At 37.4% G+C, this 23,979-nt stretch overlaps 1 protein-coding gene across 2 annotated transcripts in view; it reads left to right on the forward strand.

The window, feature by feature from the left end:
* The first annotated feature begins 10,070 nt into the window (after window positions 1-10,070).
* Window positions 10,071-23,979, forward strand: part of SH3GL3 (SH3 domain containing GRB2 like 3, endophilin A3) — a 58,473-nt gene continuing 44,564 nt past the window's right edge. The window contains exons 1-3 of one of the 2 annotated variants that reach the window (XM_010391097.2): window positions 10,071-10,136; window positions 12,258-12,338; window positions 21,553-21,632. In XM_010391097.2, the coding sequence (XP_010389399.1) occupies window positions 10,133-10,136; window positions 12,258-12,338; window positions 21,553-21,632 (165 nt within the window). In that variant the 5' untranslated portion in view covers window positions 10,071-10,132. Of the gene's footprint in view, window positions 10,137-12,257; window positions 12,339-21,552; window positions 21,633-23,979 lie in introns of those variants that run through there. The other variant, XM_010391098.3, reaches the window with a different exon arrangement.

Raw genomic sequence — 23,979 nt, forward strand, 5'->3', positions numbered from 1 at the left:
AAAAGAACTGATACACTTTGACGCTCTAGGCCTGAAGCAAATACAAAGCATAGGACTTCTGAGCATGGCAAGAGACCGTGAAGCAGCAGCACAGAGCACCAGGTAAGATCAAATTCCTGGCTATCTTCCATTTTCCTGTCACACTGTGTATGCTTAATAAACTGCTTTTACAACAGTGATAGGATATGACTGCCACCTGCATGCTATGTAATGTGTATCCTCTACGGAAAGAGCATTTAGCAGCTGCAAGATGTAAGTACTTCAAGCCTAGAATACCTGGATGTTCTAAGGTGAGCTCACTGCTTTCTAAGCTGTAAAAATGCTTAATCCCTGTGTCACTTTATATTATTTTGTAGTTAATGTTGTCAGTGGGTTGACAAAGGCACATAACCAGGGGCAGAATCTGGCCTATCATATTTAGTAGGATGTGATTCCTCAAGTAGACACTACAGCCTCGTAAGGGCACATACTCTGCTTTGATTTTACATCTGAAATGTGAGGTAGTAGACCTTGTCTTGTAAAGCTGTAATTGCCAAGTCTGTGACAATTATATGTGAGCTCAGTGCTGGTACATGATAACCTGCAGATGCTAAGACCAGAGTTTGGTTTAAGATCTCTAAAGAAATACCCAACTGACCACTTAGCAATATATTTTTGTCTGACTCTTTTGACTGACACTTAGATAGAAAGCTCTTTGGAGCAGGAAATCATCTCTTATTTGATAATTATATGAGGCCCTGTTCCTAACTATAGTTCTACTGAAAAATTACTATATAGTTTAATGATTTTTTTCAACTTAGAATAGTGCAAACACTGTACATAGCTTTTATTAAGTTCTGAGGCTTATTAATAATTCTTGTGTCTAAATACCTTTCTTGTCTCTAATTCTCCTCTGCAGTCACTTTTCTTTAATATTAATTAAATTATTAAATTAATATTAATTAATATTTTCTTTATATTACCTCATCAACTTTTTCTTGTTTTGCAGAAGCAGTAGATTCTGCTCTGCTCAAAGGCAAATCTTTATGCTGCAGTTAGCAGGGGACTGTTCATATGTAGGTCTTCACTTCCTGCTCATTGTGTCTTTTGGTGCTTCTTGCAATAAGCTAAGGGTTATTATATTATTTAGTCAACTTCGGTTTTGTCTTTTGCAGTCCTTCATTGCTAAATAAGAAAGCCAAGCTTCTTTCACAAACTCAAGCAGCATATTGCTGCTTTCCAATAGGTAACCACAGATACTTCATATGTAACCATTGATTTTCTATCCAGGGATATGTAGGAAGTCTTACAAAGAGCATGAGTAAGGACGCATCTAATAACATGTCAGACTTTTCCTGTTTCCACACTTGAATGCTCAGTCCAGAATACTGATCCCCGCACCAGAGAACAACCACAGTTTACAAAGTCAATATATACTGTATGAAGTAGCTGTATAGTTATGATAGTTACCACAGGGAATGAAACCTAAAATTTTTAGATGCAAGCAGAGGGCATAGGCAGGATCTGACTTTTCTCTGAAGTAGGCTCAGCTAGAGGAAAAATATTGATTTTCACCACAGCCATCCTTCCTTCAGAAGTTATTTCATGTTTGAAAGGAATGCATGAGGCTATAGAGAAAAAGAAAAAGGGTGGTATTTTATCTTAATTTATAATTTTATTTTATTTACAGTGTTCAGTTATTTTATGTGTTCTCTTCCTTAAATAAAAGCAAATAAACCAGAAGATTTTCTTTAACTGCAGTGTTTGATGTATACTGCATTGGGAGTTATTAATTAGTATCAATGCTCAGTCGTGGCAGTCCCGATTTCTTCCAAGCAGGTATTATGGAAATCAAACAAAAAAAGTAAAAATAAATTAAACTTGAGACTTTTATTTGTATAAAGCACCCAAACGTTAACAAATTGCTCTGAACCAACTGCTATGTCTTAAATCTCTGAAGTCTGAAACCAGCTTTTCTGAGACTGCATGGAAACTGCCAGCTTCAGTTCAGGAGGTCTTTGCAGACTGAAATCAATTGCTTGGCTTCAAAACCCTGTAGTCAATACTGGCTCTTTCTGGGAGGAGGGCTGCTGGGCTTGGAGGGACACCGATCAGATGCACAGTGAAGTTGCTGTTGGGCTTGGGTGGGTTTTGGTAGAACACATTTATGCTGAAATGCAGGTGCTCCTTTCAGATGGGTCAAAGGAAAAGTGGAAGAGGGCATTGGGGAAGTAGACATGCAGATTACATTCTATAAGCCCCGTGGAAGATCTAGTTTTGTCTGTGTTCTCACACTCATTTTTTCAAAGAGCACAATTGACAGCTTGATAAGCATGAGAAGTATGAAAAAAAAGAAACAAAATCAGTTCTAAACCAGTATCCTGTGTAACTCTCATGTTATGGCATTTATTTGAGAGAATTTTAATAAAAGCAGCTTTGTGCAGTGTACCCAAATGAAATATATTTCCATGGCAGTATATATGTATAAGAACTCCAGTATTATTTCTGTCCCTTTAAAAAGAAAAAAAGTAACTCCTTTTTTAAAAATTTAAGCAGTTCCACTTCGTGTTCTTTTTCCTCATTCTTCTGAAGAATTTCTGCCTGAAGCGCAGCTACATTACACTCATAAAACATATCAAGGTATCAGCATTCTTCGGTACTCCAACCACTCCAATCACTGCTGTGTGAACAGCTGTGAGTGCATTTTTTTAATATTTGCAACTAAAAATACTTCTGTGCTTAAAAGTGTCCAGTTCTGCAAGCCTTCCTGGGCCAGGACACTTCTCAAATATTCAGTGAAATTCTGAACCCAGTAGGACTCCAGATTGAAAATCAAAATCTTGGGAATGTACTTCTGGAGGTAAAAAGCCAAAGCAATAAATAAACTTTGAGGAAAAAAAAATCCTTTTTGATTAAGAAAGCAAAAAACAAATTCTTAAAAATACTGACTCTCAAAGCACAGCTCTGTATTTCTGAGAGAGCAATTCCTTGTGCAGGAAAAACCTGTGCAATTAACATTTACTAAAGCAAAAGCTCAAACCTGCTTTCTGCCCATTCCAAACTTCTGCTGGCTTCATGCAAGCATAGGTGTTCTAGAAGTGTCCTACTTTCTTATGAAGCACAAATGTAGATTTTATAGTAGTGCAAGGAAGCATAAACCTTACTAATACAGTAAAAATTACTAATAATTGTGTTAGCATGGATAGTATGAAATAAGCAACAAAAGATCTTAGATATAACCAGAAATTCAGGTGGGATTTCAGTGATGGACCATGGCACATTTTGCTGAAGATGTCTGGCTGCAAAGCCAGGGAGTCCAGCAGAGGCAATTAGGAGAACTAAAGATGAGGTTATTCATTCCTCAGTTGACTCTGAAGCGAAATAATTCTGCATGAACTGAATGTACCAGGGTTTTCAGTCACTGATACTTAGAACACTTAATATTTAAAATATTAAATATTTGCATGTTATTAGGTGGGTGAATAGTTTTCTGCTTATTCAGCTGTTAATAGTAACTACAGACCATTAGAAACAATTATGCCACACCTATCAATAGAGGAATATATACTGAGACTGCTTCACAAAGCACTGTCACAGTATGAGGTACATAAATAGTGATTTGGTACCTCAATAGTAATTTTAAGCATGGCAGTTCGTTAATCCTAAAATTGAGTAAAAATGAACACAACAGTAAAGAGAATATATAGACATTTAATTAACTCATAATTTGAAATGCTTTTTGTTATTATTAGTTCAATCTATAAAAGCACCACGTTTAAATTAGGTGGGTTTATGTGTAGTTCTTCTCTACTTAATATACCTACTTAGCAACACAAGAGATTTTTAGCAGATAAAGGGAAAAAGGTTTTTCCCTTCATTCTCAGCTGATTTTGTTTTGTGATTGCCACGGCAGTCTCGTTTGAACTGACGGATTCATAGGTTGTAAGGTATGAGGTATAGAATGAGATTTTTTATTTTCTACATCACCCAACAGCCAATTAAAGCACTAAATCAATTTATGAAAGAAAAGAACTTAGTTACTCTTCTCACAGTACACAAGGTAAAAAATGGGTCCAAAATTTTTAGATCTTTTTTTTTTTTTTTCAGCTCTTGAGGCAATTAATCTGGCCAGGTGCAAAAATGACAGGGGAACAAGCCTTCAAATGGAACTCTTAATTCTTTGGAGAAGTTCATTACTGGAACAATGTTGTGATACATCAGCAATAGAGCCCAAGTGTGTATTAGTTCTTGTCTACTCAGTTATTCATTCCTCCCACAAATCTAAGCCATGTCACTTGTTTCGGTAGCTCCTGTATTTAAGACAGACCAAAAGATGTAGATGTTCAGGGGTTTACAGTTCCTTCTTAAAAATGGCTCACAAAACACCTCTGACTATGTCTCATCCGTCAAATAACAAACAATGAAAATCCACAGCATGAAATTGCACCTTGTGGAGCTCCTTGTTGAAGGCCAAGAACTATAAAAGGAGGGGAAACCAGCAGTTTCGTTACTGAAACAATTGCAGTAACTAGTCTAAAGATACTCAATAGAGTCTTAAATACTCTTTCTATTCCAACACAGAATGTAAAACCCCCACTGCTCTATGAGTAAATCTGTTCCAGATTCACATGGCAAGCAGTGCCGTGTTCAGTTGTAGAGTAGGTTTCTAAGCCACAATAATTTCAATGCCACAAGGAACATAGACTATTAAGTAAGTAGTAGAACCTGGCTAATTCACATCAGTAGTTCAAAGCACCAATGTCTATTACTAAAATTTGTAAATTAGTAAGTTATCAACCAGCATAGCCCATTTTCACGGTTTTCCCATGAGCGTTAATGATATTTGATGTTTTCTTAAAGTCTGCTCCTGCAGGCTAGTGAGTAGATGCAAACTTCAGCTTCCATCAAAAAAGAGTTCTCGCCTTTATGGTTAGAGATAAAACATGAAAACATGAGCCAGCTGAACCCTGGAGTATCAAAAACCAGGAGGCAAATAAGCAGAGCCCCAAATCTATTTATTTATTTTTTAAAGATCTGGCAAGCATAAAGCTAATCTTTTGATATTTGATGGACCACTTTATGCTTTTTAAACACCTGTAGTTAGCAATATTGAACTGGCACAGTATGAAACAGAAGTGCTCTCCAAATACCATTGTACCAGATCCTGATTTTGCAAGTCGATAAACACCATCCAGTGGGAGCTTACGGCACTGTGCAAGTTTGAACCTTTATTTAATAGACGCAGGTTAATATTAATTATTTATTAAAATACAGTGTAAAATATTCTTTTTTTCCTGTGTCGAATTAAAGTAATCCTTGTAATGTGAAACCTGAGCACAACTCTCTAATTTAGCACAGCACATAATTATGGAGTTAAAGCACGTGTGAAAACGCTGATTCAGCTTTTTTCTTCTGTGTGTGTGTGTGTGTGTGTGTGTGTGTGTGTGTGTGTGTGCTGAGAACTAGGGAAGAATCTCCAAATTATTTAAAGTTTGATTTTGTTATTCATTTAAGAACAAAACGTGACAAAAAATTAAAAGGACACTGGAAGTATTGGAGGCACAAATCTTGTGACTTTCTTTCATGTGAGAGATTGTCAAGCTCCTCAGAATGCATCCATGAACAAAATTATGAAATAAGTTTCTGTATGTAGATTCCAGTTTCTGCAAACGATGAAGTAATGTTTGTAACAGATTTGGCTTTCTAAGTCTTGTTGACCTAGTGGAATATGGCTCATTTTCTTTCAGGATCATTGCAGGAATCTCAGCTAAAACCTTACATCTGCCAGAATAGAGGATTAGACAAATTGGCAGGTGGTAATAGATTCAGAAGTTGAAAGGAAACAAACTGAGCAGTGGGATAAAATCAGGGCAAGGTAATTAACATTCTGTTTATATTTTCAAAGAAGAAACAACAGGAAAAGAACAGATGCCGGTTCAGATTTGTGGACACTCCCAGGAATTTTTTGCTTTAGGTAAAACAGTAAGAACTGCCCAGAACCTGTGGGACTCAACTGGCCACTCTGGTGAAAGAGTGCACCGAGACACAAGTCACACAGCAGGGTGTCATTTAATACACATGGTTGCTTCCTGCACAGAACTGCCTCTCAGCTCCAGATGCACTTGTGGGGGAAAAAAAAAGTCACAAGGGAGCAACTAGAATTTAGAAATTATAATATAAATTAAAAGTGATATCAGAGCTATTGGGAGTTTGTTTAAGGCAAACTTTAGTCTGGCATCGTACCATGGTACCTTAACACACCTGAAGATATATAGCCCAAGAGCTACAGGGGAAAACAGAACAATCATGCAGCAATCAGTAATTTCTAAAATACCACATGGGGCATATGGCAGAGAACAAAGATTATTCTGTGCACAGTACCTACTGCCAATGAAGTGTTCTTTGAGGGGCTGATTCAGAAGTCAGATGATGCAGAAGGGACTGGGTTTATATCAAAATATGTAAGGTTTTGGGGAACTTACCAAAGAAAAGAGAAATCATATAAAATGCTGGCCCTGGTGAGGGCTACTACAAAATTCTCAGCTGCCCAAGGTGGACCAGATCATTCATTAGTGATTAAGTGTCCCTGCAGCTTTGTGGAAGTTGAATACCTTCAGTTTCACCCTGTTGGCCACAGGCTTGGTCTAGTGACTGCTGAAATCTTTGTAAGTATTTTTTCAATAATCTCAGCGAGCTTTAAAACATACACCCATCTGCAGCCTTTCCCCTGTAGTGAGCAGAGCTACCTGTGCATCTGATTTTCGTGTCTATACAAGCAACATTAAAATAACTTTACCAGTTTGTTTAAAATATACCAGTAGTTTTATTTAGGCCTGTAAATATATAGCAATTGTATCTGAATAACCAAGCAGAGGGGATTTCATGCAGAGAGAAAGAGAAACTATTGCTTTTCTCCTGTGTAGCAATTTATACTGAAGTAGGATTGTCTTCTGCTCTAGGGAAAAGATAAAGAAGTTTAAATGTCAGTGAAAGGATTTTTGAGGCAAAATGCCTTACAAAATTGTCTCTGCAGACTCAAAAATTTTACCTCTAATTTCACATGTATTTAGGGTGAAACTCTGGATAAAAGACTACTGTGACACCCTGTCAGTGAGGGCGGTCTGAACACCAGGTAGGGGCAGAGCATTTGGCTAAGGCACAGCTGTGGAACCTGAGAGAGATGTTCAGTACCCGTTTCTGAAGAATTTTCTAGGTCAAACCCTTTAACCAGTCTGTATCTCAGTCCCTTCACTGGTAAAATATGGATCATATTCCCCAGCTACATGCTGAGTTAAATATCACATCGTCCTTACCACTTACGAATGCTTGTAATCATTCACTGTGAGATCACAGAGTCTTGCAAGGTAAAGCATAATCCAAATACAAGGTAATCAAAGCCTTCCATGCAGTGGGAATACCCAGTAGTACTCATTGGGAAATAAACTTCCATTCCAGCCTATTTCAAATGTCCGTGCAATGCTACTCTTATGCCATCTGAAGTTTCTTATGGCGGTATTAATTTCCTTGCAATGGGTTGTAGCATGGAGCTACAAGGGATTCTTGCCTAGAAGAGGGAACTTGTTGATTTTCATGTCTGTTAATCCAGTGTAGCATTCATGGCACGGGTTTATTTTACATGAACAGATTTGGTTGTTAGGCAGCAGAGTGTTTGCTGCTGTCTTTCTATGTTGTTTTATGTTAGGTGGTGAACCGTAAAATATTTCAGGACTTCTAGCTGTATATTTTAAAGTTTAACTGAGTCTTTTATCGTAAGCTGATTTTTCTCTTAAGATGTCATTACATTATTTTTTGAAGTTGTCAGATTTTACTTTTTTTTTTTTAGTAAGAAACATGGAGACTAAAAGCAAATTGAATATGTACTTTTTAAATTTATTGTTTCTGTGTAGTGCTCTTGCAGAGACTATATATATACATTTTGTGTATTATGTCCTTGCAGAGTTCCCCGTGTGGTACATAGGCAGAAGAAGTGGGTCATAGAGGACGGATTTACATTTCTCCCCCTTTATTTGTTAAGAATTTAACTTGTTTTTAGCTGCAGTGTGCATAACTCCATGCATTATAATATTGGAAACATTTTGTTGAAATCAAGTTCCCCTAATTGTCTAGCATACTAAATTAGAAAGACAATAATCTTTCTTTTGCTAACACAATTCTTTCTAACCCAGTGACCCAGATGCCAGCAAGTTTCCTTAAGCTTAGAAATATGGTTTCACAGAACAGTCTGTACTTTGGTGCTAGTTCTACCTTTTAAAAATTGTTTTCCTTATGGATGGTATTTTCATCTGTTTGGTTGCATATTCTTTCTGTTTGTTTCAAAGCAAAGCTAAGATAATAATAATTCCTAATTCATCAACATGGCCCTAATTGATTTCTCGTTGTCCTTCTACTAAATTTTTCAAGGGAATTTTAAAATAAATTTGGTATTGGAAAATGATTTGAGGGTGTCATCCTACAGCATAAGAACTAGATTTAAAGGACATTTACCCAACTTAAATAAGCAGCATAACAACAGGCAGAAGATACTTCACTGTAAATTGGAAGGAAATCAGTAGAAGCTAATTGATTTATAAAAGAAATTATTGGAATGATTTTTTAAATAAATTATGAGCAGGTATACTAGAGCTTATAAATAAACCCCATAGCCCTCTAGATAGTTCCAACAGGCTAATCTTAGGAATATAAGTATCAGTAAACCAGAGCAAGGATGCTGTAACATTGCATGGATAGACATCCCCTGATATTCTTGGCATTTACCAGGTGTTATTTAATTTATGGAAACTAAATTTCAGCACAGACACCACTGCACTTCACATAGTAATGAAATGCTCAATGTGCCATTCCAAAAAAAGATGCGTTTTTAGACATCCAGGGAAACTGCAATAAGCCTCCCACTCCTGGAGGTCAGGAAATCTGAAGCTCATGGAAGTACTACAAGTTTTGTATTGGATCAGCTTTTCCAGAAAAGTTGAAACAGTAGGAGGTATCAGGGAGATTTGAATAACCCCTTTAAATCCTATTCTACTGGATACATTTGCTGAACCAATTTTCACCAGTTTATCTGGAATTCTGTGTATTGATTTAAGTCACGCTCCAGTAGATGTTCAACATGACTTCAATGGATGAGTGAGTTTACATTTAGGGTTGCTCAGTTTAGTAGCAGGCAGTGCTTCTAATCCCTGTGGAGCTGCTATTAGCCATTGGCTGACCTGAAATTCACATGAGTTGGCTTTAATTCAGAGCCTGGTTTGCTCTGCTTGGTTTGCTGCTTTGGGTGGGTTTTGTTTAAATTTGGACCAGTCACTAAAGCCAGATTTTCTTGAGTTTTTCTTCTTACTCTTGAGAAAATCTGTTTTTAACAGTACTTTCAAGTGCTCCTCCATGATCATGCTATTCCTTGTGCTGATTGTCTTTAGGGTTTGGCCAGAGGGGTAGGGAGGGCCGGGGCAAGAGGATGGGCAGGGGGAAGCAGGGGTGAGCTTTCAGCGTGGCCTCTAACATCAGCATGTTTTGTTCCTTGCCTATGAGGAATACTTGGAGTGTCCAGACAGCGTGCAATTAAATTCCAAAGGTACTGGAGGGAACATTCCATATGTTTTTAATAATGACCCTTAGAAATTTAATGTTAACTTTTTTTTTAGTATCATTTGGGATCTGGCAGTCTAACTTTTGATTAGATTACAGAAGGGCTACGTTTCGTATCAGAAAAAAATTTATGTCTGTATTTGGCTTGCAGAAAAGTGTTTGAAAGCTGTGTGCAATCTTCAGCAAAGAAAAGTTTTCTTTTATGAATGCAAAGTTTAACAAGCAAATACTTTTCATCTGCTTTTTTAACAAGGAATATTGCTCTGATTTAAAAGTCTGAGATATTTTCTGGGGGTATTTCTCTATCTTCCGACTACAGATTTCTTTGTATTTATCTTTCTGGGAACTACTGGTTGATGGGACAAAATGTGATTGCAGGATCTTTTAGCTCTAGAAGGTCCTATTCAGTATTCCCCATGTGTGAAAATCTCACTGGCTGGCATTACAAGGGCAGAATCTTAATGCACTTCTTTGGGTTTGTTCTGTAGAGCGTTGGTTTGATGTGGCCTATGCCTTTTTACTGGCTAATCAAGGTCCACTGGGACTGGAGATGGGTAAGTAGCTATTTCACTTATCTTGTACATGTCCATATACAAAGATACATGGTTACTTACCACGGAGATGGACAGGAAATAACAGTGAGGGGGGAGATCTTTACCTCATTAGTAACATTACATTTCCTGTAGTGCATATTTTTCATATATTAAAAGTTAATAAGATGGTGTTAGCTTACAAGACTTAAAGAGAGACATGATCATAGTAAATGTGTCTAGAGGTTCAGAAAATATTACTAAGGTATTTCAAAGCATTTCCAGGACTCTTTCCTTCATATTCTTTATATGTCAAACAGTAGTATTTTTTTATTCCTTGTTTAAAGTCTTAATGCCTGCAGCTACCATAATAAAATTAATGTTTCATATTATATTGGATATAATATATTGGATATAACAGTTGAGCCCCTCGTCTTGACTGGGGCTATGGAGTAGCAGGGGTGGAGCAACACCCATAGCAGGATAGCTCCTCTCAGAAGACAGTGAAATGTGCCTGGACAAGACTCACAGAAGTCCTGATGCATCCCTTTTATAGATAAGGAATTGATAGATTAAATTATACACTAAATTAATAACTAAGTTACAACAGAAGTGAATAAAATCTTCTTTGGAGAAAGCTCTGTTTATCATTCCTATAGGTATTGTGTATGTTTTGCAGTGGGCACACTGTCAACCAAAGCTAAGTTTAACACACACATAAAAGGTACTTTGCTGGCATCTTTTCATTGCCATTATATCAAAATTACTGTAGCTCAGATGCTGTGGCTTCAAATTGCTTCTTCCATATAAGAACAGAGTGCTGCTTGTAAGAACAGATAAGAACCAAGAATATGGTTGGCACTAAATAAATAATACTTAATATTTTCATCTTTTTATAAATAACTCTCTTGCATTCTTCTCTCAAGTTTACACACATACCTGGATGGGGTTCTGTTTAACATAGATAGTTTTTCCATTGTTTAGAGAAAATATATCAAGAGGAGAGCTTTTCAATTAACTGCACGTACTCCAAGAGTTATAAAGGTCAGTCACTTCTCAGGAAGCTTTGGAACTCCTGTAAAATGCTTCCATGTATTTATGTATCTGAAACTATGAAGCAAAAAATAGAATAACAAAAATGTTGAGAAAGAGGATTGCTCAGAGAGTAAAAATAGGAGGAAAAACCCCATCATGGAAGTAACTGGCATTGTCTCAAGCTTAGCTCAGTGTGAGAGACTCCCAGCCTTTGCACACTGCATTGCTGACTTCCTTTGTGCAGAAGGTAATTTTGGGGGGAGTTTTGCAGGAAAATCCAGTAAGGTGCAATAGCCTTTGTGTTATATTCGGAGTATGATCAGCTAATGTGGTTTATTTTTGTTAGTGCTTAGCATTAAACACACTTCTTGAAACTAGCTGGACTGAGCTTCTTGCACAGCAGCTGTAATTGCTGTGAGGGTGGAGATGACACTACTCTCCTTACTGTCTCTCTTGCATAAAACATTGAACAGAGGCTAAAATACATCTCTAGTTTTGTGGGTGACTTTAGGCAGTTGGGCATAGAGGTGATAGAGCCAATTTCTGCAAAAATTCAGCACACAGATTAAGTCCCTGATGTGATTTCTGAAGATTTAAAATATCTTTTGTAGCCTGTAGAAATGCTACTTTCACAATTTCGTGATAGATCTAGAAACTTTTGATTTTGCTGCAATGTTTTTAATACTGAACAGAAAATAGCACTAAACTGATTTACTGAAAAAAGGCTTTCTTATGCAATACCCATCAAATTTACAAGGACTGTAACTTAACCTTTTCTTCTTAGTGTTGACATTGTATCTTGCCTTATTTTTACACAGTTCAGTGGAAGTTATGCTTGCAGCAGAATGCAGGATCTTTGTGCATGTCAGTTTTGAAACATTTTCACTAGGCAAAGCAATTTGAATCCCGAGAACAGGAGATATGGGCTCACTACCAGAATAGTTTTACACAAACATTTAATTTGTTGCTTTTCTGTTCTTTCTCTTTTTTAAAAAACTTCATTTATGGTGACCTATTTGGTCTGCAGAAAAGTGCAGAAGTAATCAGAATGTTTATTTAATCACCAAGTTTGTAGGATAACATTTGCTATAAACCAATTTTTTTTTTAAGGTTCCAAGAGAGTACAATTGATTAGATGCATATTTTCTGCCTTATACAACAGATCACACCCAGCTGCACAGCTTTTCTCAGGTAAGTGAGCTATTATATATTCCCCTTTTTCTTCCCTTCCCCATCTCCCTTAATTGATAAGGAAAACCAGACATCTATCTGCATGAGGCTTGTTTTAAAGTCAGTACATATATCCATGTAAAATAAATATCTAGTTACTAGGATTTATCCACTGGGGCCAGCTCTAATGATGAATTTGAAATAGGATTTTCTTACTACAGTGAAAAAAAAAAAATTCCTCAGACTCAAAGATAAATCAAAGGAAAGTGGCACCCCGGTGGACCAGACAACCCATTGGCAGCACAGTCACATGAAAGCCTCAGAGGTCACTACCTCAGTATCAGCAAAGCTATTTGTAGAGCTCACTGTGGAGTTTCACATCGTGGCTAAATCAGAATACTTAATAACCTGGCACCCAAATTTCACATGTTGCCAGCCTCAGTCCTTATGTGAGCCTTCCTTTCACTGCTTTGGAAGCTTCCCCTTTGAGTTGTAAAACATTGATACACCATCCTATGTTTTGATAACTCAAAAAAAATTAATTTAGAACCAGCATTAAGAGACTTACTGTGTGGATGTACAGGTAGGTGAATTTTATTGCAAAAAAGCATGCTGGCTACATCTACAGCAGATACTCTGAAATGAGAAGGAAAAGATAACTCTAATGAAATCTTAGTTATGTGCTTTTTCTTCCACTCTATAATACAACTAGGGCCATTACAGAATTTTCTTCAGAAGCCAACATTTTTAGATCATTAACTGTTTGTGAGTAAAATATCTGCTTTGCGTGAATTTTTTTTTTTCTTTTTCTTTATATTAGGATGCTTTGGTTTCTTTTGGGGGAATGGAAATGTAGGTCAGATACTTGAACCCATTCCCACACACATTCTCTTTTCTACCCATCCATTAATTTTGATTTTGAAAAGTCACAATGGGGTTTTCTGAAATTTCTGAATTTTTGTCTCATGTCCCTGTTCTAATGTAAGAAGAGCCTCCCCAGCCGATTGGTATCTCCCAGAAGCCAAAAATGCTGGAGTGATGGCCTGTCCTCACTTTGAGAAGAGACTGTGGTGCACTGCAGGAGATGTAGTTCGACAGGAATGTTCAATCTATACAGCAGATCAGGAGCCAAGAAATACTTGAATAGAGCTCCCACGGCTAAGCAGGGCTCTGAGCACCTCACTTAATCTACAGTGTGACCACTCCCCACCTGTAAATTGACACACACTTCCTTGTTTCACAAAGGCTTCAAGAGGATAAAAATCTGTGAAAGTTATGAGATTCTCAGATACTGTGATAAGTCCCAGGATAAACAAATGTTGAATGCAAAACAGCAGCTTGCATGGTACATATTCAAGGACATGTGGAATGAATTAGAAAGATGAAGAGAGGGAGCAAAAGAATGAGAAAGGGAAGAAGCAGAAGGGAGGAAGGATAGACAGGAACACTGCAAGTCAGGCAGTGTCACTGGAAGCTATGGGAGAGTTATACAGAGTCCTGCACACTTTGAGTTCAAGCTGCAAATAATCTTGGAAGTGTATCTAAAGCAAACTGGGCCAACAGCTTACTAAATGAGTTTTTTTTGCAAAATTCCAATGGTGACATTTTTGTGAAGTGACCAAAAGTAACTCCCAAAGAAGGGATCTTATTGTGTGCATTTCGAGCATGAGTGGAGATATTAAACCTAGGTTTTATTTCATATCTCACAATATTCTTTTTTGGAACAATATAAGATGGTCAAGAAAATGAATTTTCTGTACTGTGCCCTGCCTGTGATATGAGGGAAAAGGCAAGTCTGGATATAGACATCTGTGATCTGTAAATTACAGGCAATAAGGCCATACACAATTCCTTAGCTGCCCTTTTTTTTTTGCTTTTGGTTGAGAGTGCATACTATGAAACTGCATACTGGGAACAGATTAATGGATTATTTTTCTGACAATGGAATATAAAGATTAACCATTCACTCATTAAAAAAGTTCATTTTTAGAACTGCAGGTTAAGCAGTATGACAGATCAGTTAGAGAAACTGCTGCTGCTTTTCAAGGAACTGAAGAGTGTGGTCAGTAAAGAGAAAGAAAAGCTATTTGGTATGGCAAGAAAGAGGTGACAAAATTCAGAGGAGAAAATGTAGGATTCATGTGTAGAAAGCTCTAAATAGAGTGAAGCCAGGTAGATGGCTTTACCTTCCTACTGGAATGTGTGGAAAGCCTACTGTTGGGAAGAAGGGTGTATGTCCTTTTTGCTCCAGAACATCCTGGATGTGACACATTCGTGGGCACAAGGGCAAAACTCCCAGCTAGGCTTTCCAAAAGGGATTTAGGCACAGTAGTTTATGGTGGCTTTCTGCGCTAGAGGCCAAAATTGCCACTGGTCATACTAATGACAAACCTCTGCTCGACTGCAGTGAAACAACAGTGGCTGCAGATTGGGTGTGCTGATATTGCAAAACCTCTTTCAGCAGCAAGGAAAGGAATGGCTTAATGTTAAATAGAAGGACCTGAAGCACATAGTTGCTCATGATTTGCTCAGGAATGTCTCAGTGCCGCTCTAAGGTATCTAATGCTCATACCATCTACACTAGGCTGGGCTGCCTTAGAAGCAGAGGAATAATTTTGGTTTTTTCTCTTTGCAGTGAGACACTTTCTACTAAAAACAATGGCTCTTAAGAAATAACTGGCTTAGGTACTTCTCTGTGTCCACTTTGCATATACATGCATTGTAGGCATCTTCATCCCCACAATATTCAAAATCTCCTTGATATTTATAAGCTTCAGAAGGAAATTTTTAAATGCATTTAGACGATGTTTGAAATCCTATTAGGCACCTCATCTGCATTTTTGTGTCTAGATTCCATTTAAAATCTGATGCTAGGAGCCCATGTGACACATGAAATAGAACTTCAAAAATGTAGTTTTTATAGTCTGATCTTCATAAAAAGTATTATATTTCTAAATAAATATATTTTCATAAAAAATATTATATTTCTATTATACTTCAGGCAGAAACACTAAGATAAAAACAATCCACAACTGAAAATAGTGCCTTTATGTTATATTTTGAAAAGTCTATCTGCCGGTCACCAAGCAAGGTAGATTTTGGGAGGCATGATCATAAGCCTACTGAAATGAATAAGAACTCATTGCTTTCAGTGAGCTTCACATCACACCCTTCACTGAAGTACACCCAGATGGACTTATACACTGTTTACTGCATTTTATTTGAATGAAAGTGAAAACTAATGCAAGTGTCAACAGAAAAACAGCTAAAAATTAAACAGGGTAATAGACCTGCTGAGCAACTGATGAAGGAGGTAGCTAAGTACCCAGAGGGGTTTGGAAGGAAAACAGCAGGTATTATTTGAATAAACATGTTTAAAATAACAAAATGTGTCTAAGGTGCGTACAAGAAGTGCAGAAAGCCAACAAAGGGTTTTAATCATAGATAAATTTCAAAACGCAATATTCTGGAATTTGGCATCAAAATCCTTTGGTACAGAAATTTATAGATTCTAGATGGCATGACATCTTCTCATCACACGAATGAAATACTGTAAAGCATATGCCTTCCCATACCTTATGACTTCTCTTCCCCACATCTGTTTTGCACAGTGGTTTTAATTTTAGTATTTCATTACCACCATCATTCCCCCCTTTCCTCCTGAAGCAGGCAGCGGGAGATCACTGCCATCTACAGATAGAAGATAGTATCACTAATATTAGAGCAAATTGTTGGAACAGGTTCATGCTGGAACATTTTTCTCTTTTTCTCTTGAGCAGTTGTCTCCTCAACCCTGCCTTCCTCTTAAAAACCCTACAAAATCACCTAACGCACGCTATCATTTCTTTGGCACCCTCATCCCAATCGCCCTCATTAAGAAAAAGCATAGTACTTTAAGAATCCTAGAAGCCCTGTAATGTTTTAAGTCAAAATTAAAAAAAAAAAAAAAAAAGCAGGATTCACAAATGTGTTTTCCATTACTTATTATATATGTCAAAATTTAGTGTACATGTCAAGAGCATGCAGCTGAGAGAAAGAACAAACTCTGTGGACATTTGTACCGATGGATTGAGTAAGTGGGTACCTGCTTTCCATGTATCAGTGCCTGGGTCATAGTTTCAAGATGACACATCAGGAAAGACAAGCAAGCATGGCACTGTAGGAACAGCAGAGAGACAGCTTAATCTCAATTTAATCCCTGTTTTTTAATTTCTTCCTCCAAAGAAGGGAATAAGAAAAGTGAAGTGTTAAAACTTCATGCTATTTTTATTTATTGTAGAAAAACCGCACATCTGCAGCCTATCAAAACTCATTAAAATTAATATAACTTTAAAAAGGAAAAAGAATAAAATTCCTAATTTCCCTCCAGTATCTTCTGTATGTAGATAGAAATTTTTTAATTGTAAGGAAAATGTTTATCACACATGACAGATATCTGTTATTAAGATACAATAGCATTCACCATTTTTTAGTCTCTTCCAATAAACACTGTTCCATGGAATCCTTGAAATTACTGCCTATTAACAGCATTAAAAAATATTAGAATCATAGATTTGGCAAATTAAAAGCAGTCCAGTGTCCCCATTAAGGGTAAGTGATTTGTCAGCTTGCATTACCATTTCTGTCTGTCCAAATAATCTTCTTCATGCACTGGAGAAATGCTTCTTACTTGCTTTCCAGGTGGGAGAAAATCCCTGGCTTGTTTACCCTGCTGTCTGTATATCATTCTAGCAGCCAGAGTAGAATTCTGCTTTGATTTGGAAGTCCATTGCAGCATGATTATATGCTTGCTTCAAGGAACATATTCCTGCACTAGCAACACCAAACAGCTCTAAGGCTATTTTTGGAGAAGTTCAAGCAACAAAAGCAACAACTAATCTGATCTGATCATAGGGAGGGAGAGATCTCTGACTCTGAAAACCTTTACTGTCATTGTTTTGCACAACCAGTTTCCCCTTTATAAGCCTGTGCCCACTGAATTGCAGAAGAATATATGTCTGTTTTCCTTTAACACTTCTGACAATTCAAACCCACTTCATAGGAGCAACTTTCAAAAACTACAGGCTGAAAGTTTAGGCCCCACTGAAGTCAGTGGCAAAAGTCCTGTCAGCTTCAGTAAGGTCAGATTTTCATTCACGATATTGATTCAGCTGCTACCTTTAAATACAACAGCTTTAAGGTTGTTTCTACAGAAAGTCAATGTCAGGTGTGTTTATTATTTTAAACCACACAATTTCTTTAGAAAAGTAAATATCTGAGTACCTTTACATTTCAACGAGCAAGATAGGAAGTCTGACAGGAGGCATGTCTGTATTTCACATATTTTTAACATCTATTTAACTGAAATGGTTTTATGGGAACTACGGAATGAAAGCTGCTTTTTCCCCCTCTCCCTCTCAAAGGGCGTTTCTGTACATAGCCAGGAGGTGGCATTCCTGGGTAACAGTTAAAGGAATTCATATACACTATTTCTCTTTTGCATATGAGAGAGAAAAAAGGTTTCTTACTATAGTGGCAGTTAGTCAATTAACAGAGGCTTAAACTAATGCAATAAATTTGCTTTATATATTCTTTGTTTTACGAGAAGTGGCAGAGTTATCCAGTAGTAGACATTAATCTTCACGATGAGACAGCAGGGATCTGGCAAGTTGTATTCATCTTCCTGTAGAGTATTTGATAGTAAAAGTCCTTGTCTTCAGTTACATTGTTTTGTTCCTCCAAATAAGCCAGTTTGCAATAATTCATTGACCACAATAATACCCACTATAATACTGTTATAAGACCAGTTAGGAAATTTGAGGGAAATAAAAACAGTGTTGAATTTTATCCAGTCAATGAATCTTAATCAGATTTTTCAAAGTCTGATCATTCCCATTTGTGATCCAGTTGGTCTATGGAGTATTGCCATATTTAACATCTGTGTCACATCATGCCTTTCCTGTTGCCTCATTGATCAACAGACAACATATGATGTTTCCCAGATGTTCAAACACGGCAGATCCCAAAAGACCTATTAAATTACACTGAAAGCAAAACAACATCTATGTTGTAAAAGTTTTGTTAAATTCAGGTATGCCTGAATATTCACAAACTTGCTACAAGATACTTACTGATATTCAAATTGCTTTTAAAAATCAGTCAAACTCTTTGAATTGTTCACATTGTGTATTATATAAGGACTCTGTGTCACAGAGTTGCTAAAATTTTCTGTTCTGCAAGTTAAAATAGAATTAGGCATCTATTTACACATGGAGAAGATAAACCACTGGATTTTTTACTTCATTTTACTATTTGTCTCCTTTCACTACATGCAATCTGTGTCCTTGCAGATTTTTACTCAGATTTCTTGCTGATTATATATTTATTTCTCTGATAAAGCTGAATAAATCATGATTTTTAAAAGCTTGTGCATTGCATTCTCTAAGCAAGGCAAGGCAGTATGTGCTGGTTTTCAGTGGGGCCTTTTTCCACTGAAAAACATCATTATAAAGATCAAGACTTGCTAAGATGTTACTTAAACCTTTGTTCTGTACCTCAATAACAGTTACATGAAATTCTAGATCGGGTTTCAGACAGTGAATGTGATCCAGTTTATACAACATTCTGCTTTGAAACAGAATGATACAGTAGTTTACGGTACAGTAATTTTAAGGTGACCGTGAATGTCCTTCACACCTTTCTGAAGCTAGTGCTACTCTCCTAGCAACATTTCAACTTCAAATTTGTGCTGGCATTGTCAGCAATGAGAGTCTCAGCATTTTCTGATGAACACAGGCAGCTGTGTGCAGACAATCAGTACTTTTATTTTGTCACCTGTGAATCAGCAGCACAGAACTCGGGTATAATCTATTTAAATCAAAGCAACATTTCTCCACATTACTACAATGACTCATCAAAAGTTAAGAGTTTATTTTGCCTTACTCTTTAATCAGAAGGAGCATAGCTACTTCAGAAAGGCCACCACAAAGAGAGATGTTCCTTCTGTGGTTATTGCTGATCCATCAACATTTGTTTTTCTCTTAAATCAAATAGGGTTTTACAATAGGTTGCTTTTTCTTCCCCAGAAAAGAGGCTAAGACATTTCAGCTCAGAAATGGCCACATATTTCTTTCTGGTATTCTCCAATAGCAAAAGGGTTTTTTTCCCAACCCAGCCTTTCCTGGTGGATTTGTTACCTTGCTGTACCTCCACGGAGCAGCTCCCGCTGGTACCCAGGCGCTCGGTTCCCGTTGCTGGCCGTGCTGTGCTCAGACCGCAGCTCCCACCGCTGCTCCCAGAGCAGCCCCACGCAGGGATCTGCACTCGGGGGGATGCAGTCCCTGGAGGGAGCACATCCACGGAGGGATGAAGCAGGCAGACCAGCTGCTCGTGTGAAGTAATGCTGCTGCACTGACAATGATGAGATTCAAAGTTTAAGTGATGTTTTTTCCGATTTGGTCAGAAAACGGAAATGTTTCCATTTAGGGCAATAGACCTATCCAAAAGGAAACATCTTACAGGTTTCTTCCAATGGTTTAGCAAGTTGAAAACTGCAAGTGAGGAGGAAATAAAAATGCTCTGGGTATACTGGATTAGTAATATTCCAGTATTTTCAGGTTTGTTTCCTCTGTGGAGTAATTTTGGGCAGTCACATCTTTGTTTTAATTTACACACATAACTAATTTTTTTCTGAGCAGTCTAGAGTTTTCTGAGAGCACTGAGTACCCAGGTAATACATTAATTGCAAAACCTGTTTTTTTAGTGATACCAGGAGCAACATAGGCACCTAAAAGTTACAATATCTCCAAGCTGGAACTGTCCAGGAGTCCATCCACATGGTATAATTTGCAAGATTAGGATTACTAATTTTTACAAGCTTCAGAATGACAGAGCTGTATACACAAAAAAGTAGGTTGTTGAGTTTTCAAAATTAGAGTATCTACTTATAGTACGGACATATGTAACTTAAAAAAACCCCCTCTATCTAGATTTTGAACTCACCTAAATTGTTTATATATCTTTTTAAAAGAAATACAAAATTAGAACCATCTTTATTATTTAATGGCATAAGACCTAACAAACTTTTGTTTTGTTATTGACACTTGCAGAGCAACAGCCAGAGATTTAGCAAAGTGAGGACAGAAGGTAGGTACAGTATCATGGAGAAGCATGTGGAATACAAACACAGGAAGGAGACAAGAAAAGCAAAGATCTGGATAATGGTAAAGCAACGCATATGGAAAGTCAGCTTGAGAAGAACAGTCACATATGCCAAAAATAATTCACGAGCTACATTTAGTTAGAAGATCTGGGGAGCAAACATAAGCATCCTAAACAACTGCAGTAGGTTAGCCAGAGTGTCTGCTGGCCCCAGGGTCACATATTCCTGCTCGAACTGCCAGAAGCGTCCGTTTGGAATGGGGAGCTTTCCAAGTTCTGGCCAGTGCTGGCTGTGCAGAGAAAACTGTCTGTTCTTTTCCGTTCCTTATGATTTCTTATGAAATGTATACTGCAATGTAAAGCCCTGTCAAAAATACCTGAGCCAGTTTATCTGTGCAGAATGTGCTGACCTGCAGAATTGCTTGGTAGTGTTGGAGAAACAGAAACGTTGTGTTGGCCTGCTCCTGCGCATGAACGTGTCTTCGTATGACCAACTTTTTTTGTTTAATTATAAATAATTCTTTAAGTATATAGAAAGGCTGCTGAAACAGGTACATGAGATGTCCTTACTGTCTTGGGCATTTTTTGCAGAAGGATTCTCTTCTGTTCTTGTTCTTGGGGTAATTTGCTGCTGGCATTGCTTTTGCAGTGTCAGCTCCCAAGTTTGTTGTGTGACACCTGTAAAGTGATGAAATGGATGACATTTGGGACCAATTTCACCAAGTGTTCTAGTCCTTTGGATTTCACTCTGGAACACTATGTTATATATTACTTCATTTGCTTGAGTCAAAACTTAAGCGTGTCAATTCAGTTTAGTAATCCCCTCTTTATTCTAGAATTGTCGAATTGGATGAATCTGAGCCTACTTTATTTTGAAGGCTTTCTACAAGTTTGCTCTTGTAGAATGGGTTATTGGCTAATTGTTCTTTCAAATGGCATATTTTTCCTAGAGGATCATCTTTTCCAAATGCTTGTTTTCTACACAATAAGTTTCTAATATATTCTCCTCCTGTGACCAAAAAACACAGCCTATTGCCACAATTTTGACAACTAACATGAAAACTAACCAGGTAATCTGCCCTGTCATTACATACAGAGAATCCTTACAGACCATTAATGGATATCACATCATGTCTGAGAGTCTTGCTCACTGTAGTTGCTCTTATCCTGGATCAGGTGAGTACATCCAAAGTCTCCTAATGCCTTGTGTTGAAATGTATTGCATGATAAACTGATGCACAGTAATTTATCTTTTCCTTAAGGCTTAAATATTAAAAAAAAAGTGCTTTAATAAAGTAGTCAGCGTGGCCCAGAATCAAATACAATAGAATTTCATCACAAACTCATCTTTCCTCCCCTTTTTGATGTTTTCTTTTAAGGCAGTAACCACTAAAGACCCAGATTGTATTTCAATGACAGTTTTCATTATTTTTAAGACATTCAAACGAATGTGGATGGAGTTGGCTTCAAATTCCAAGTAATTTCAAATGCTAAGATGCCTCTAGATAATTTAAACAATATTTCTAGTTTATGATTTGTTCATAGTAAGATGATTTGTTCATTGAAAACCAAACACCTTAGAGATTGTTTGCCATATCCTTAGATGGAGTTTCTGCTGACAGTGTTTTTTCCATAGTATTAGCCATACTGAAATGCAAGTGAATTATAAATTTAACCATTTATCCACGAGTCTATCTTGTTTGAATTTCAGAGGACCCATTTTCAAGCACAGTTCTCCCATGTAAGCAGGCAGTGCATATTTTCTGGTCACTACCTTGATCTGAACCCAGTTAGGAGTTCTCAGTTTGCACAAATTTCATTGTCCATTTTAACACACCTGATTCAGTAAAATATTGGAGCCATTATGGATTCCTCTCATGCACTTAATGTTTCCTGAGTAGTGGAGCTGTAATTGTTGTTTAAATACACAGACATCTGGAACTTTTGCCCTGAAGGCCCCCTTTGTGAAGTATTTTTCACTCTGCCCTTGTGTTACTATGCCCTGACCTCTTCTGCTTGTAACAGTTACCTTTAAGAGAAGCTTTCTTACCATCGCATCAGCATTTATCTGAACCACTTCCCATTTTTTTTTGTAGTATTTCTCATTTCCCTCATTTTGCAGACTAAATCACTAACTTTGCATAAAACTTAAGGATTATCACCCAGCAAATTCCAATCCTTTTTTTCCATGAGATCTAACTATGTGATTATAAAGCCTTCCAACATTCCTTAGCCACTTTGTATTACTGACTCCAAGCTATAACTTTTACTTGTATCTGAACTGAATACCTGTGTTTTTCAGGGTGCCTCCACCAAGTCATTAACACCTGGACTATTCAAGATGGCTCGTTAATTAGGTTTTCACCTTGTCTGTGTCATTGAGCAATTAGGCTTTGAAGTGAAATTTCCACAGTGCATTTCCCACTTGCAAATTCTTGTATCACTTCAGCAGAGACAACATGGCTGCTATCCTTGGGCTACAAGCAGGATTAAAAAAAAAAGTTGTAGGCATACAGCCTTATTAAAGTTCTTTATCTAATCCAATTTTATAGCTAAGAGCAACAGCAACTCCCTAATCCATTCATTCCCCTCCACAGCGATTTATTTCAAACCCCTTCCTTCTTTGCTCTGGTCCAGCCATTCTTAAAGGTGAAGATTAGCCAAAGCTGCCTTCTCTCCCTAATTCCATAGTACAGTAAGAGCTTGCTTTAGTTCCTTTTATGGAGCTCCAATATCTTCGTTTAGACCTTATTTCCTCACCTGAGGTGTCTACAAATGTGTCGCTAATTTAAGCCATACCTAATTTGGCCCTGGCAGTTAACATCTTGCTGCCAGTTTCAATTAGGGAGGAGAAACAACTGCTGAAATCAGGTGTCTGAGGTGTAATCATATTTACTTGTAAGGAGGCCGAAAAAGCTCTTTCCCTAGACACAGGTGGCACCAGATAGCATGGTGATTGCAGGCTTCTTTCAAACATTTCCAAAAACCTTCCAGAGCAAATGCTGACTGGTGCTCTCCTCTTTGCTTTCTCTTCTGCCTCTTCTACAGAGTCCTTTGTCAAGTAATATCCAGATCCTTAACTCATTAATGTGTTTGTCTTTACACTTAATTTCTTAGTGGTATAATAACTTTTTCTAAAAAGTGCGAACAGCGATTCCTTTCTCCCAATTTACAATGTGAAAATCACTCTCAAAGTTCTTACATTTTTTTCTTCTTTGCTATTCTAAAGAAGTAACTATAACACACTCTGGAAATGCCTTTCTTTTCCTTCTTTGCTATTCTAAAGAAGTAATTATAACACACTCTGGAAATGCCTTTCTCTCCCAACCCAATCAAAATGCAGTGAGCATGACAGTGAGTAACAGAGAGCCCTGCTGCAGCCAGCAAAGCTTATTTCTGAACTGCTCCCCAGGTCCCTGCATAAGTTTCAGCTGAATCATAACTCCCAAGTATCCTTACAGCCAGGATCAAGCAGCATTATCACAGAGCTTATCTTCCCCAGAATCTAAGCGTTGCTTGGAAG

This window comes from Corvus cornix, chromosome 10, assembly GCF_000738735.6.
Source record: "Corvus cornix cornix isolate S_Up_H32 chromosome 10, ASM73873v5, whole genome shotgun sequence".
Lineage (NCBI taxonomy): Eukaryota > Metazoa > Chordata > Aves > Passeriformes > Corvidae > Corvus > Corvus cornix.